Source organism: Mesoplodon mirus (assembly GCF_964341445.2).
Source record: "Mesoplodon mirus genome assembly, chromosome: 15".
Classification (NCBI taxonomy): Eukaryota; Metazoa; Chordata; class Mammalia; order Artiodactyla; family Ziphiidae; genus Mesoplodon; species Mesoplodon mirus.
Window position 1 is genome coordinate 66418553 of NC_138991.1, and position 16249 is coordinate 66434801.

A 16249-nucleotide genomic window follows, 5' to 3' on the forward strand; every position below is an offset into this window, starting at 1 on the left:
TGTGCTTGAAATGCAGAGAAAACCAGCCAATCCATCATCTAATACGTTTCTATGTGAAATCCAGACTCTGAGCCTCTGACGAGTCTCTCAATGACCCATATGAAGGGCTTGTCTCTTTCCTAAACGAGCATGGCTTGGTGGCTGTTAACAGAGCACCCCTGAGCAAGGCTAACCCACCTAAAAGCCCAAAGCCCCTGTTAATTAGACAAAGGATGTGCAAGCAAAGAAAACACTTTAATTAAGGCTTCACTGGCAAACCAGACAGGCCAACTATGGTCTAATGCAAACAAGAACCCTCAGTCTGGTATGGTTTGTCCTAAAATATCCAAGCACTTCCCAACAGTGGCCCAAAGGCACTTTCTCCCCTCGAGCCTAGGCATTGGAAGAGCACTTCTCCTCCAGCTTCTTGTTTGCCTTCGTCTTTTCGATCATGGTCTCCACAATTACAGCAGTCTCTTCGTATGTCTGGATGCTGTCGGTGGAAAACTTCTCAATGGATTCCATCACCTCCACCTTCTCATAGGCCAGCGTCCTGGGAGGGCTTCTCGCCGGCAGGCTGCTGCTCCAAGCTCCAGGCCTGTCGGACCCATCCTGAGTGACCTGAGGCCCTTGAGACTGGGGTGTAGACGGCCCCTCTGGACCAGGTGAGACTGAGGGACAGGGCTCCCTGGCCCCCTCCTCCTCCTTCTGGCCATCCTGTTTCCCCTGAGGGCCCTTCAGTTCTTCGGCATTCATCTCATCCCCCTTGTCTACAGTGTGCGGGGTAGGCGGTTGTCCATCTTCTTTCCCCTGGGGAGGCCCCTGTCCATCCTCCAGACCATCTTCTTTCCCCTGGGGAGGCCCCTGTCCATCCTCCAGACCATCTTCTTTCCCCTGGGGAGGCCCCTCTCCGTCCTCCAGACCATCTTCTTTCCCCTGGGGAGGTTCCTGTCCATCCTCCAGACCATCTTCTTTCCCCTGGGGAGGCCCCTCCCCGTTCTCCAGAGGGGGCTCCGGCTGCTGGGGAGAGGGCTCCACGTGGCTGTCAGGATGCATAGAGTCGTCCCCCTTGGAAACCACCACGCCCCCTTTGGCCGGGACGGAGAAGGAACAGAAGCCTGGGTCCACAAAATTGGCATCTCCGGAGACCAGCACATACCGCCCCTTGGTGTACAGGTCAGCAGGGGGCTCGGGTTCTTTGGGGCCTTTCACCCTCTCCTTGACCATCTTGCCTAGTTTTTCAAAGGCTTTGCTTATCTTCCCTCCGTCTGGGACATCCTCCGGAGCCCCGTCCATGGTCGGGGGACTTGCTTCTCCATCCCCTGATTCAAGCTTAGATTCACCCTCTTCTTTAACTATCACCTGCCCTGGCTTCCGGTCTTCAGGACCTCTCAGTGGTGCCTCTTCCAGACTTTCATCTGCTTTGTCTTTCGCTATAATCTCCTTTTTCCTTGGAACATTCTTGGGGAGGCCTTTTTGTCTTGGTTTTGCTATTGTTATATCCTGCACAGCCCTGGTGAGATCTTTTTTTAAAAAAAAAAAAAAAGGACAATGAGGCAAGTATCATCACCAATGAAAGAGGAAGAAAATGTATTTGTTGAAAAATACACTAATTATCTTGGAGCCCCCTGCCTAGCGCTGGGGTGGGGTTTACTGCGTATGATCAAAAGCAACAGGGAAAGATCCCTGGGTCTGAAGCATCCACAGCCCACACTGAGGACCCAGCTCTGCTGGCCACTGTGTGACTTTGGACAAGTCACTCGGCCCCTCTGGGCTTGCAGAGGGGAGGGAGCCGCCCACAGTTCCCATCACACTGGGTACAACAGACTGAGATCCGTGATCCTCCTGCAGTAACACTCTGTGCCCACCAAGCCCCCTGCCCCCCGAGTTCACAGGGGACACTGGGATCCACAGAGCAGACAGTGGAAACCCAGTCCATAGGGCACTCTCGCCTCAGGCTTCCCCAAAGGAGCAACGCAGAGCTGCCTGGGCCTCTGATGGGTTCGGAATGGCCTCGGCCATGGGGAGTAGCTCCCTTGTCCCGCTCGCAACCCAGGCCAGATGAACACAGCCACACCTTGCTCAGCATCCCCTTCCTCCTGGGCAATAAGAGGAAGTGATGCTCTCAAACTCAGAACAGGAATCCCCTGTGCCCGAGGCCATATTCATTTCCTCAGATCAGCTAAGAGGAAAAACTGAAAGTTTAACCCAAAATCTCACCCTGCCTCACCCAGGAGGCTTTCCAGCTTTGCTCACAGTGATTTTTAAACTTTTTCATCCCGAAGTCTTCTCCAGCCCCTCCCTCCCTTCGCTAACCAGAGGACTCAGTTGCACAGAGCAAGGGCCTCCTGTGGGGCTGGCCCTCATTGGCAGAGCAGAGTGAGCAGGCCGTGAAGCCATGATGGGGGGGACGCAGTGGGGACACGACAAAGCAGGTGGCTGGGAGCAGGTGTGGAGAAGGGCTTACTTGCAGGACCAGCTGCCGAATTTCAGGGCCCACTAATCAAAACTGTGAAGAATGTCCAGACAGCGACCGCACAGCATCAAGCCCAGCACCCTGCACACAGCCACCCACCCCTGGAGCTGGCCCTGGGTGTCTGGGGACCCCTGCCCCTGGCAGCAACGTTCTGACTCTGGCACCCCATCTCTGCAAAGCCCTCTGAGCTTTCTGAGACCCCTGGATTTGAAGGCACTATAAGCACAGGCTTCTCTTCTCCCAGGCACTGTTCTGTTCCTTCAGGACTTGGGAGACTGAGCTGTGAGCTGACGTCTCACAGGTGCGTGAAACCATCCTCAAAGGACCAAATGTTGAAGGCAGAAGCTGCGCTCGCCCACCAAGCTACTCCTGCTCAGTTTTGAATGGGAGAGAGAACAAACAAAAAGTGAGCACCTACTCTGCTCCTGACACTAGATCAAGCACCTCTGCATAAAAGAGTTCATTTCACTGGGGGTGGGGGGCGGTGAATAGATACAATTCAGTATTCACTTCTTGCCAAAGTAAATGTTGAGCTGCACTTTTTCTCCCCAGTTAAATGCCTCGTGTTCACGGACAGCGTTCCTGAGGGGGCCTAACCCCCATCTGATTTTCTCCTTGTAAACTTTTTGACTCAGTCACTCAGCACCTGTTGGAGGACATCAGTGAGGGAGAGAAGGGACCTCACACAAAAGCACTGAATTTCCAGATGGACGGGGAGTATGAATGCTAAGTTTAGGGAGAAAGCCGCTTGATTTTTCCTTTATCCCAGGACAGAAAGTCGCAGAAGCCAGGGTTGGGGACTCACCTTTCCCACCGTGTCGAGGGCTGAGGGAGGCTCCATGGCTCACGGTGTACAGAGTGATGGGAGTGTCAATGAAGGCAGAGCTCAGCCTGGCAAAAAGAACCAGAAAGAGGGTGATCTCCAGCTTTAATTCACTGAGCCAAACAGATGGGGGGCGGGCAAGAGGGATGCTCTAATGTCCAGCAAAAATGAAAAAGGCTTTCTCCAGATCCAACTGCTCATGAGCCTCAAACACATCTACACACTGGAGGACAACGGAAAGGAATAATCATCTCTTTGAGCTCAAGTCAAAGCTGTGAAACACACTTATAAAAAAAATTGTAGTTCTTTTGTTTTGGAGTTTTTTTTAAATAAGAGAATGGCCAGCCCAGGCTGAAGTATTTAGGGCAAACAGGGTATAATATCTCCAACTGGTCTTTTTTTTTTTTTTGCGGTACGCGGGCCTCTCACTGCTGTGGCCTCTCCCGTTGCAGAGCACAGGCTCCGGACGCGCAGGCTCAGCGGCCATGGCTCACGGGCCCAGCTGCTCCGCGGTGTGTGGGATCTTCCCGGACCCGGGCACAAACCCGTGTCCCCTGCATCGGCAGGCGGACTCTCAACCACTGCGCCACCAGGGAAACCCCAACTGGTCTTTTTTTTTTTTTTTTTCCAACTGGTCTTTTTTAAAAAATAGTTATATATAACCAGAGACAGCAGAAAGATAAAGCAATTCAGACAAAACATAAATAGCTGGTGAATCTAAGAGGATTCAGAATTTCCTTGTTCTGTGCCTGCAACATTTCTATCAATTTGAAATTATATCAAAATTAAGAGTTATATATAAACCAGCAAAAGGGGTATCCAGTTACCTTTTGATGAAACCCTGCCTCCAAAACAAAAATTTTCACAAGGACGCTTAAATACCCGTTCAAGACTTATTTTTGTATATGTGTGCATGAAGCATTTACTGTGACATAAATATAGAGTTCAGCACAATACGTTGACCAGAACTAGAGAAAACAAAAGAAAGTCTTGCTTTTCCTCCTACACATTAGAGCACTCACAGCCAAGACACAGCCCCAGCGAGAGGGAAGGAAGTGCTCCTGCATCTGGGTGCTTCTCTTTTAACCCAATCTAAACCCCCCCAAATCAGCAAGACTGAATTGAAGAACCTGAACTTCATAGAGATTCAGAGTCCATATAGGAAGGGGCTGGCCTCAATCTGTTCTCTGAATATCTACAGATACAGACATTGATGTAGCCATAGATGTACGTGTAGGTGTGGCTATAAATAATGGAGACATTGTTGTAGATGTGCATGTACATGATGATGTAGATACAGATGACTTAGGTATAGATGAAGTATAGGTGTAGGTGTAGATTTAGGTGATAAAGATGTAGGTGTAGCTATAGATAATGTAGATATAAGTGTATGTGTAGGGGACCCAGAGGTAAATGATGTAGATGTGGATACAGATAATGCAGATGTAGGCGTAGGTGATGTAGATATAAATGTAGATGATGTAGAGGTAAGTGTAGGTGTAGGTATAGATGGAGATGTTGTAGGTGTAGCTACAGATGAGGTAGATAATGTAGATGCAGTGTAGATGTACACACATACAGATGATGAGGACATAGATGTAGACATACGTGTAGGTATAGGTGTACACATAGGTGATGTAGATGTATTTTTGAAATACATTTATTTATTTATTTATTTTTGGCTGCATTGGGTCTTTGTTGCTGCGTGTGGCCTTTCTCTAGTTGCGGCAAGCCGGTGCTACTCTTCGTTGCAGCGCACGGGCTTCTCATTGTGCTGGTTTCTCTTGTTGTGGAGCACAGGCTCTAGGCACGCAGGCTTCAGTAGTTGTGGCACGTGGGCTCAGTAGTTGTGGCTCATGGGCTTAGTTGCTCCGCAGCATGTGGGATTCTCCCAGACCAGGGATCGAACCCATGTCCCCTGCTTTGGCAGGCGGATTCTTAACCACTGTGCCACCAGGGAAGTCCCGATATAGATGTATTAATACATCTAGAAAATGGACAGTAGACGATGCAGGTGCAGCTGTGAATGATGATGAGATGGAGACAGAGATCTACTTCCCAGTGGAGTTCAAGTCAAAGTTCCGTGACGTGGAGGAGACCAGACGGCCTGTCGACAGCCACGTTGCTGACCCAACCAGGTGGTCGGAGTCACGAGGGCAGCAGCAGTAATAACACAGACACTGAGCACTGGTTGAGCTCCAGGTACCGTGCAGGCCCCTCACCTGCAGCACCTCAATAACCACGCCTGATCATCCTCTCTGTTAAGACACTCATGTCCCCAGAGGCCTGCGAGTTGAAGGAAGCCTTCTCCGTGGGGGCTTTCTGACCCCCTGCTTGACATTCAAACACTTCCCCCGTCGCCCCCGCCTCCTCTCCCCTCTCCCTGCTGCGATTCACTCCAGAGCACAGGTCACAGGCCACATACCCTCTGCTACAAACCCACTCATCCGGTCTCCCCGACTAATATTCAAGCTCTACGAGGTCACAGATTTGGGGGTTCCCTTCCTGGCCACATCCCCACTGCCTAGAACAGGAACACAGGAAACACTCAGCAAAGATCTGTGGAAGAAGTAAGTGGCCAGCCAGAGAGGCCAGCGCTGTGCCCACGGGCTCTGCCCACCCCTGGCCCCACCTGTTGCCTTCATTCTCGATAATCCGGTGATACCGGTCCAGCTCGTTCCTCAGGGTCTGCTGGGCGACCACCAGCTGCCGGCAGTCGTAGGATGACCTCTCCAGGCTCCTCTCGGCCTCCTCAATCTCCTTCCGCAGGGTGTCAATCTGCTCATTGTAGAGCTGAATCTCTTCATCGTAGCACTCGTGGGCATCTTTGATGGCCTGTTCTAGGGCCGCCGTCTGTGGGCAAAGACACAGATGTAAGGAAACCCAGCCCACCCTCTCCCTTAAGACACAGACCCGGCAGGGAGACCCTGGACGCGGCATATCCAGCTTTATTTGTTCTGTGGGTTTGTTTCTCTGTTTCTCTGTCAGCAGGGAACCCTTAAACCACAGAGGGATGTGAACCCCTTCTCCTTACGCTTGCCTCGGCACCCTCGGAAATCTGCCCTAGCAGAGTCTCCACCCTGCAAAGGCAGTGGGAAGATGACAACCCTAGAAACTGAAACGAAAACTACCGTCCATGGAATAAACTGTACAACTCAAACAAAGTACATTCATAATTTACTGAGTTAGCGTAAATCTGACAGCTGAAAAATTAGTAAAAAGAACATGTACTAAATAGATAAGATGCTGTTTTTACTGAAATAATTAAGGGAGGAAGTTTCCTTGATCTTATTCAATCACTATGGCACTTTAATTTTCTCCTGATTTTTGATCAGTAGAGTTACATATATGTTTTGGTAGCTAAAGGGTGTGTGTGTGTTTGTGCACACTCACACATGTGTATAAATAAAATAACTTCAGGGAAACATTAATTATATATTAATGCAGGACAAATCAAAATTAAGGTAAGAAAATAAAAAGAGGTGGCCTCATATTCACTGTAAGAGCTGTGACAACCCCTAAAGGGCCACAGCGTACTGACTTACAAGCTAAGTACAAACTCATTTTCCCAAAGAGAAGAGATCTAACAGGCATGGCCGGTTCTCAAAAGCAAACCAGAACAAGCAAACCAAACCCACTTCTCCTGGAAGAGTGCTTCTCAAACTTCATCGTGCTTCTGAACCCCCCAAGGATACTGTTAAGCTCAGATTCTGACTCAGCAGGTCCGGTGGGGCCGGAGGGGCTGCATTTCTTTTCTTTTTTTTTTGGCCACGTTGGGTCTTTGTTGCTGCGTGCGGGCTTTCTCTAATTGCGGCGGACGGGGACTACTCTTCCTTGCGGTGCACAGGCTTCTCATTGCAGTGGCTTCTCTTGTTCTGGAGCACAGGTTCTAGGCGCCTGGGCTTCAGTAGTTGTGGCTCACAGGCTCAGTAGTTGTGGCTCACGGGCTCTAGAGCGCAGGCTCAGTAGTTGTAGCACACAGGCTTAGTTGCTCTGTGGCATGTGGGATCTTCCTGGACCAGGGCTCGAACCCATGTCCCCTGCATTGGCAGGCGGATTCTTAACCACTGCACCACCAGGGAAGCCCGGGAGGGCTGCATTTCTAAGCGGCTCCCACTCGATGCCCATGGCTCTGCTCTCCAGGTCACACTTTTTGAGTGACGGGGGGCTAGACAGGTATCTGAATCCAACCTCACGTATGTCCACCACAAGATGCCTCACACGTACAGCTAAATGAGCACATTGGACACGTAGAGGGTGATTATTCCTGCGACAGCCTGATTCCTCACTTTATGTACAGAGGTGGCCGTGGAACAGTGACGTCCCTAGTGAGGACACCGGCAGACTCAGCTGACAAAGGTTGTCAGGAATGGATCTGTTGCATCAGGAAGTGGGGGGGGAAGGGAAGGAGGGAGGAAGGGAGGAACAGAGGGAGAGGTACACGCACTAGACACTCTGGGAAGCCATCCGCTGGCCTGTGTCGTCCCCATGTCTGATGACTGTCCCATCTCACACGTAGGAAGTGTCCGGGCAGCAGTGTGACCACACTCCACTGACCAGAGCCGCAGAACCAGGACTCAGGCTGGCCTGTCACGTGCTTCCTCCCTGGGCATCTGGGAAGGGATCTCAGAAATAGCAGTGACTTGGTGGTAGGTTCTAGACTCACTGGGACACATAAGCCCGGGGTCTGAGGCCGCCACCCTGGAGCAACAATCTTTCGTAAAGTGCGTGGAGAAACTGAGAAAGGCAATTCTTCAGAAAGACAGAGACAGGAAGCCAAAACGCAAAGGCAACAGAGATGAGAGAGCCGGCAAAAGAGAGAAAAGAGGGAGGAATCGGGGAGAGTGAGAAGCTCCCGCCGCCCACCCTGTTCCCAAACGTCATCAGCCCCTTTACATCTTGCTCCTTTGGGGGAAAATATCTTTATAGTCGAGAAAGCTGGAGACACCACCCCAGGTGACCCAAGTCGCACCCCCGGTACAAAGACACAGCCACATGGCGCTCCTGGTGAGAGGCACCAAGGAGCCATCACTTCTGTCGTGTTCCTGCCGCAAACGCAGAGCCTCAGCTCAGCCCCAAGAAAGCATCAGGGAAGCCCAGATGCAGGGACGTCCCACAGGAGGACTGGCCATCAAGGTCATGAGAAACAGAGATGGGCAGGAACTGTCCCAGATTGGAGGAGGCTGAGGAGACAGGACAGCTGAATGCAAGCAGGATCCAGGACCAGAAAACACGTGAGCAGGGTAACAGGTGAGATTTCAGGCAAATCTGTTACCAGGATGGCGTGCTCGACAATGTCCTGGTTCCAACCTTGGTGCTGTGCTATTAAGAGGTTGAATTTGAGGGAACTGGGTGGAGAGTACGAGAAACCTCTGGGCTATTTTTGCAGCTTCTTAGAAGTCTAAAATTATTTCAAAATAAACCAAGCGAGTTTGACCAGGTTTCTGTTCCTCATTAAAAATTATCTCCATTCAAACAGTCTCCTGGGACGTCAAATACTGAGGCACAGCCTCTGATTCTTGGTGTGGCCACATGCTCTTACCCATACCGGTGTTCACACACTCTAGGAAATGCTTCCATGAAGTAAGAAATTCAAAGGACCCCTTTGAGGCTCAAATCTCAGAGACAAGAAGCCATCCGGAGCGGATGAATCCCCACGTAAGACTCTCCATTTCCACGGAGCAGTCCTGAGAACGAAGCCTGCGGGTCACAGGTTGGCATGGCTGGGGTCCAGCGATCCCAGTGTCAACCGGGCAGCAGGAGGGCATGAAAGCTGATCACAACTGCCTTTCATCAAAGCTTAGCTTTCTCCCACATGAGCAGGAAAGGGCTGTGCCCGCAGCACCTGGTGTTATAGCTCAATAATTTAAACCATTCATCAGAGGGTGGGGTGTTCAGGAAAACCAATAAAAGCCCCACTTTCAGCAGCTCAAAGGGGGCTAACGCAACGTCTCTGATGGGAGTGATCTCGGCACGGGCTTCAGACGCCATCCAGCCCCAGCCTGACTGTGGAAGAAAGAAACCCTCGTTCCAGGAGCCACAGCCCAGAGGGGGAGGCGGCTCGGTCACAGGAACAAGCCCAAGGTGTCACAGAGCCCATGGAGAGGCCCAGGGTGCTGGGGACATCACAGAAGTCTTCCAGGAGGAGGTGGGGCCGGTCCAGGTGCTGCAGAAGCAAAGCCACTGGCAGAGAGAAAAGTGGGGAGCAGAAGCGCCGGTGCCAGGATCCGCAGGAGGGGTCCAGAGAGGAGAGGGGGAGAGAGCAGCCCACAGACAGCCCTGGCGGGTGGAAAGAGGCAGGTGGAAGGTGTGGGCCTCTAGGCAGCTGGAACTTCATCTTGCGCTAGGTGACTGTGTGTTTCCGCTTGGACCACTTAGATCCAGCTGATAGCCATCTCCCCACCGGGCTTAGGTGGCCGGAGCAGGAGCCAGGCCAGGCTCTGCTCAGTGTTCCCGGACCTCGCGTGGGGCTGGCCAGAAACGGCTGAAAGATGTGTTTCAGCACAGCTGCAGGGCTTGCCTCTGAACATCACGGTCACCAGTGCCTCACGGTGAGCTCATTTGGAGAGGTGACCTCCTCCCTCAGTCCCTTTAGGCACCCAGACTCCTTTGGATCCAAGGTCATTTCAAAAAGGAAAAAGGAATCAAGTGTCCTTCGCCGATTACACGCTGTCTTACCAAAACCTACCACCAGGTGGTGCTAAGGGACTTTACTGAGAAATGACCCCTGGGAGGAGTATACTTTCCCAATAATCTGACTTTTTTCACTTTCCTGTCACAGAAACTCAGCAGATGCAATTTCGAGAACCAGAAGGCCTGTCCCTTCTCGTCCGCCTGGAAGAAGTGCCATCCCCAGGGGTCTCGTGTGTGGTCCACATTCAGCTCCAATCGTGGGTGCGGTCCTGGGCAACCTGTGGACCAACGTTCTCAAACTTGAGCCTGCAGAGCCACCTGGAGGGCTCCTTAAACAAGATGCTGGGCCCGCTCCGGAGTTCCTGCTTCCGTAGATCTGGGACGGGCCCGTGAACGAGCATTTCTGACAAGCCCCCAGGTGATGCTGACACTGATGCTGCTGGTTCAGGGACCTCCCCCTGAGGAGCCTGCGACAGAGGGTTCCAGAAGCATCAGATGCCCTAACCATAGGCAGAACCAGCTGCCACAGCCCTGCCGGCTGGAGCCCTCAGGCTGCAAGGAGCTCCCCCTCCCCTGGCCCCCATCATGTCCCCAGTCATGGCCCTGGCCCTGCTGAGGGGCTAGGCTGACGAGTCTCCCCTGGAACGCTCAGCTCAGCTACTGCACTGGGAAGTCACAACAGCCTTTTAAAATCAGCAAAAAGCCAGCCGTGAACATCTTGTGAATAAGGCTATGGAGGGCCCGAGCCAGGAACCCGGGTGCCCGAGATGTAGAATATTCTGGCCCAACGTGGGACCCACCCCTACATCAATGTTCTCAAAGTGTGGTTCCTGGACCAGCAGCAGCATCTGGAATTTAGAAATAAAAATTCTTGGGCCACGCCCCAGACTCACTGAGTCAGAAGCTCTCAGGTGGGTCCTGCCACATGCGTGTTTTGATTCAAGCTAATTAGGCAGACTTTCGGCCCCATGACCTTTGCCCCTTAGCTGTATGCCCATGAATATATTATGTTATTCAGCAAAGGGACTTATTACTTAGCTGACCTTAAAAAACAGGGAGATTATTCTAGATTATTCCTAATTCCACGGGCCCTTAAGAGCAGAAATCAGGGAGATTAGATGCACGAGAAATATTCGAAGCACCATTGCTGTCCTTGAAGATGGAGGGGCCACATGCCAAGGAAGGTGGACAGCGTCTGGAGTAAATCCTGACCGACAGCCAGCAAAGAAATAGGGTCCTTGGTCCCAGCGGCACACAGAAGGGAATTCTGCCAATGACAGGAATGGGACAGGAAGCAGATTCGGCCCACCACCCAACAAGAACCTCCAGATACAGGGGACCCAGGCCGGCCAACACCTTCATTTCAGGGTTGTGAGCCCCAGAGCAGAGAAACCAGCCAAGCCTGCCCCAACTTCTAACCTGCAGAACCGTAAGATCACAAGGAAGTGCTGTTTTAGGCCCTGACCTTTGTGAAAATTTATTATGGCCGCAAGAGAAAACTAATATGACTCATGTTTCATCAGACCCCCTGCTAGGTTCTATTTATTATAAGCACATATATTATTATAAAGGAAATGCTTTGGCAATATGTTGATAACTAATTCGGCAGATAATATTTTGTTTCAATATAATTGGTTTCCTTTTAATTCTATGTACTTTATTTTATGCCTTTGACATTTTTCTTTTTTTTATGGAAAATGTCAATATCTTATTTTACTATTATTAATGTAAGTATGTGATGCCAAAGAAATGAAGGTAATTTAACAAACTCAGAATTTTGGCAAATGCATGAAATTTCTGTTTTATTACAGTTTTATACCACATTAGTTCAAATGCATTTCTCTACAACTACTCCAACAGAGCTCCTCTGGAATTATTTCAGTCATCCTGAATATGTGACTTTACCAAAGACTTTGAATGTAAAATAAACATATAAAATTTCAAATTAGTAACTTTTAATTATGAATAGGATAAGAAATAAAGTCATCAGATGATGGCTGGGGCTATTAATTTCCAACAAGACACTTTGTTGAAATGTTTCTTCTGATACCCCAGGTATAAATGAGAACCTTCAAAAAACAAGGGCCCGGGTGGCGCAGTGGTTGAGAGTCCACCTGCCGATGCAGGGGACGTGGGTTCGTGCCCCAGTCCAGGAAGATCCCACATGCCATGGAGCGGCTGGGCCCATGAGCCATGGCCGCTGAGACTGCGCGTCCGGAGCCTGTGCCCCACAATGGGAGAGGCCACAACAGTGAGAGGCCCGTGTACTGCCCAAAAAATAAACAAAAAACAAGGGCAGAACCACAGTACAATAAAGGAGCCTCTTTAGCTTAAGCCTCCCATAGTCCTAAACCTCTGACAGAAGTTAATGCCTTTAACATTTTTCTCAGAAAGGGTCCAGAGGCTTCACCAGACTGCTGGGCAAGGGATTGGCGGGGGGATGGCACAGAAGAGACAGTGAAGCCCCCCCAGTTAGAGAGACAACGACCTCAGAGTTAGACAAGCCAGTCTTTCTGCAACAGCTATGGGTGGGGACAGGCGGCCAAGCAGAAAGCTTTATCTCATATTCTCAGAAACTAGGCTAATCCTTTATGAAACGTGTTACTTTTATAGTCAATAAATGCATATGAGTTCACAGAGAGACAAGCATTCTTTTCACCCTGGAACCGGGCTTCACCGGTTGATGTGCCACCACCTCAGGCTGGGCTCCCTCATCTCCTGAGAAGGAGACTGGGCAGAGGTTTTCAACTTCATCACCGTGGCCACTGGAAGAGCCACATTTTACATCACAAACCATCGACATCATACAAAGATATAAGTACATGTGTGTATTTGCACAAATCTATCTACTTAAACACACAGATATATTTAAAACAAAGGTTTCACAAAATAAATCCTGCCTCTACTCGCCATGCACCCTGTCATTTCCTCTTCAGTCTTAGGCTAGTGTTGTGAATTCCTTCTTTTCTCAAGCCAGTCGATTCTGCTGAGTTCATTTTACAACCCAGTAATGGGTTGTAACTGGTGGTTTGGAAAACACTGGTGTCTAGAACCGTGACTGGGTGTGCTTCCACTTCCCCAAACACTCATTCACACACACACATACACACGTACACACACATACACGCATACACTTACATACACACATATATACATACACTAACGCACAAATATATACACACACATACACACATACACGTATACACACACATATACATATACACTTACATACAGACATATATACATATACACACGTGCACACATGCACACATATAAAAACGTGCACACACATCACACACACACACACACACCCTGACCCTCCCTCCATCCTCTCAGGACCTCAGAGGAAACCACACACTCACCAAGTCACCAAAACGGTGTGTCTGGTCCCCAAGCCGCAGTTTGTCAACAAGAGCAGGACGCGTTTTAAGGGCAGTACTCGCTTTCCTGAGCTGGGGTCTTTGCCTTGGGGGACCATCCCCAGGCCCCCGTTTGCTCTCCGTGGCCCCTGAGTTGCTGCACAGGGAGGGGCCGGGTGGTGGGTGGGGCAGGAATCAGGATTCTGGACTCAAGTCCTGAGATCTGGAGGACACCGTGTACCCACCAAAAGCACCACATCTCATGTGGCTTCAGCAGGGTTTAATCTTGTCAGGCATTGGTGAGATAGAGACAAAGTAACACATAGCCTTTAATGGTCTAGGTTTTCTAGAGGGGCAGATTTTAAAATTTGTGTTCCCTTGTCCCTTATGTGTACTTGTCAAACCGAACGTCAATTTACTTTTGGATTTGGGAAATGTGGTTACACAGCGTAAGAAGCGTATTCTAACCCAACGTCCCCATCAGAATGGCCCGGTGTACGGTAACAACGAGAGAAAGAAAACTGGAGGAATCACAGGGTTGGCGGGGGTGGGGTGACCCACGAAGCTCGTTAACCGCGAAGGAAGGCCACAGAGACAGAACTGAGCTTTCCTGCAAAGTCTGCAAAAAGCTTTTCTGCTCGTTTGCAAACTAAGCTTCACCAAAAAAAGAAAAGGGGTGGGGGTGGAAATGCAAAGTTTCCGCTGACAAATTCTGAGCAGGAGCAAATCCCAACACAACCACTCTCTCTAGGGCTGCAGTCAAATTCCAAAGAAGAGAGTTTAGGTCATGAGAAGAGAAACAGGAAGCACAGATTCATGCGAGCGTAGGGTAAAAACCCCAACGTATGTCCACTTCTTATTTTCAAAAACAAGGTTAAACTGGGCAAAACAGATCTGTTATGCAGAAGTGGGGATAGCTTACCCTCGGTGGGGGAGGGGCGGCGACTCAAAGGGGGCCTGCGGGGGCCACGAATTAGTGGGACCCATTGCCCTCATTGGCCCAGGGCTTTTCCAGTCTGGGCAGGAAGGCGTCCCGGGAAGTGGACGGCTGGTCACCCCACTGGGGATGCTGTTTGCGGCTCTGAGGGCTGAGGACCCAGGTGTGTTGAGTTTGTAGAATTCACAGCGCTCGATGCACGAGTGCACACCTCTGCAGGCACGTGACACCTGAATGAGAGGAGCAGACAGGAGGGACGGGCATACCTGGGCCTGCAGCTCGGCTCTCTGGGACTGCAGGAAGCAGAGCACGTCTTGGCCATCCTCCAGCTGGCTCTGCAGGGTGGCCACCTCCCTTTCCGTCAAGAGCTTCGCCTGCACAGAGAAGCCAGACTCAGCACACTCACACTCGGAGGAGAGGGCCGCTGTGTTCTGCATGTTTACGTCCCCCCAAGTTCGCAGGCCGAGGCCCTAACCCCCAAAGCATGGCATCTGGAGGTGGGACCTTTGGCAGGAGGGTTGGTTTAGATGAGGTCATGAGGGTGGGGCCCCCACGATGGGATTAGTGGCCTTATTAGAAGAGGACGAGACACCAGGGCCCCCTCCTCCATGCGGGCAGCAAGGAAAGGACAGGGAGAGGGTGGCGTCTACCAGCCGGGATGGGGTCCTCCCCAGGGGCCAAATCTGCCAGCCCCCTGACCTCGGACTTCCAGCCTCCAGAACTGTAAGCAATAAGTGTCTGTTGGTGGAGCCACCTGGTCTACGGTATTTTGTCACAGCAGCCAAGCTGACTCAGGCGGGCCCACCATGGCCACTCACTGCCTTTTCGCTTTGTTTTCTAAGTCTGAGCCCTGAGCCAGAGACACCAACTGTGCTGAGCCATCCCCACAGCACACAGCAGGGGCCATGGCGACAGGGGGAGCCCTGTCGGTGCTCCCGGAATGTTCCGGAAGGAGGTCCATCCTCAACCTCTCCACACTCTGCAGAGCAGCTGCCCTTTTCCCACCAGCCTCTCCACATTATTCAGAAACATCTAAACCCTTTCCTGAGAGCCTGGCCTCTCTAGAGCAGCACCTTCTGACACGGAGACCCTCCCCCCACCCCCTGCCGGGCAGAGTCACAGCCCAGCAGGTTCACGGCCACCCACTGAAGGTGCCCCTGCTCTGCAGCCTCCTGCAAAGTGGCCGGAGCAACGAGACACAGAGAAAGTGAGAGCGAGGGCGGAGGAGCGGGCCTGGGGACAGAGCTGCTGAAGGATGGTGTGTTTATTTCGGAGTCTCTCAGTGGAGACGTGCCTTCTCTCAGTCTCTCTGTGTGTCCCTCCCTGTCTGTCTGTCTGTTTCTCTCTGTGTCTCTGTCCTCCCTGCTTCTCTGTGCCTCGGCTCCCGCCTCCCTGCCCCAAAGACACAGACGTGGGGACAGCTGGGGGCAGAGGGGACTCACGTTCTGGGTACCACTACATGGAGGATGTGCCAACACACCGACCAAGACCAGCAGCCTCAGCATGGACACAGACACAGTGCAAATCCCTCACCCACCTCCCAGCCAGGGCCCGGCCTGCTTGTCTGGCCCCGCCTCTCCTCACCGCCCAGCTCCTACTTATACTACATCCTCCCCATGTCCACCCACAGGTGCCCCCACAGTGCCTCGCACACAGGAGGCCCTTGGATACTTACTGTAGAGGAAGGAAGACAGCCGGCAGCTGTCAGCTGGAAGCCGGCACTAACCAACACCCCCCCCCAGCATGATGCTCCTTCCTTATAAACTTACAGACGATGCCACCTCAACACCCAAAGATGTCACTCTGGGATCCCAGGGGAACAAGACAGAAACAAGGCCGGCTCTGCAACTGTGTCTGAGCTCAGACCAAGCGACCACCGTGTAACCACAGAAATGACCACTAACTCAAGTGATGATGCTTAGTTACCAAGCACGGCCTTAGCCTCACCCCATACCTCGGCCTCCAAGGTACAAACTAGGGGGCTTTTCAACCATAAGACCAGTCCCCCACCCCCCGACAGCACCCAGGCCAGCACAGGCCCC

General features: G+C 51.5%; 1 protein-coding gene across 1 annotated transcript in view; it reads right to left on the reverse strand.

The window, feature by feature from the left end:
• Positions 1 to 372: 372 nt before the first annotated feature.
• Positions 373 to 16249, reverse strand: part of BFSP1 (beaded filament structural protein 1) — a gene marked incomplete at both ends in the record, with an annotated part of 37777 nt that continues 21900 nt past the window's right edge. Inside the window, 4 exons of the mRNA XM_082645330.1 lie at positions 373 to 1502; positions 3261 to 3346; positions 5911 to 6131; positions 14474 to 14581. Coding sequence (XP_082501456.1) covers positions 373 to 1502; positions 3261 to 3346; positions 5911 to 6131; positions 14474 to 14581 — 1545 coding nt within the window. The remainder of the gene's footprint in view (positions 1503 to 3260; positions 3347 to 5910; positions 6132 to 14473; positions 14582 to 16249) is intronic.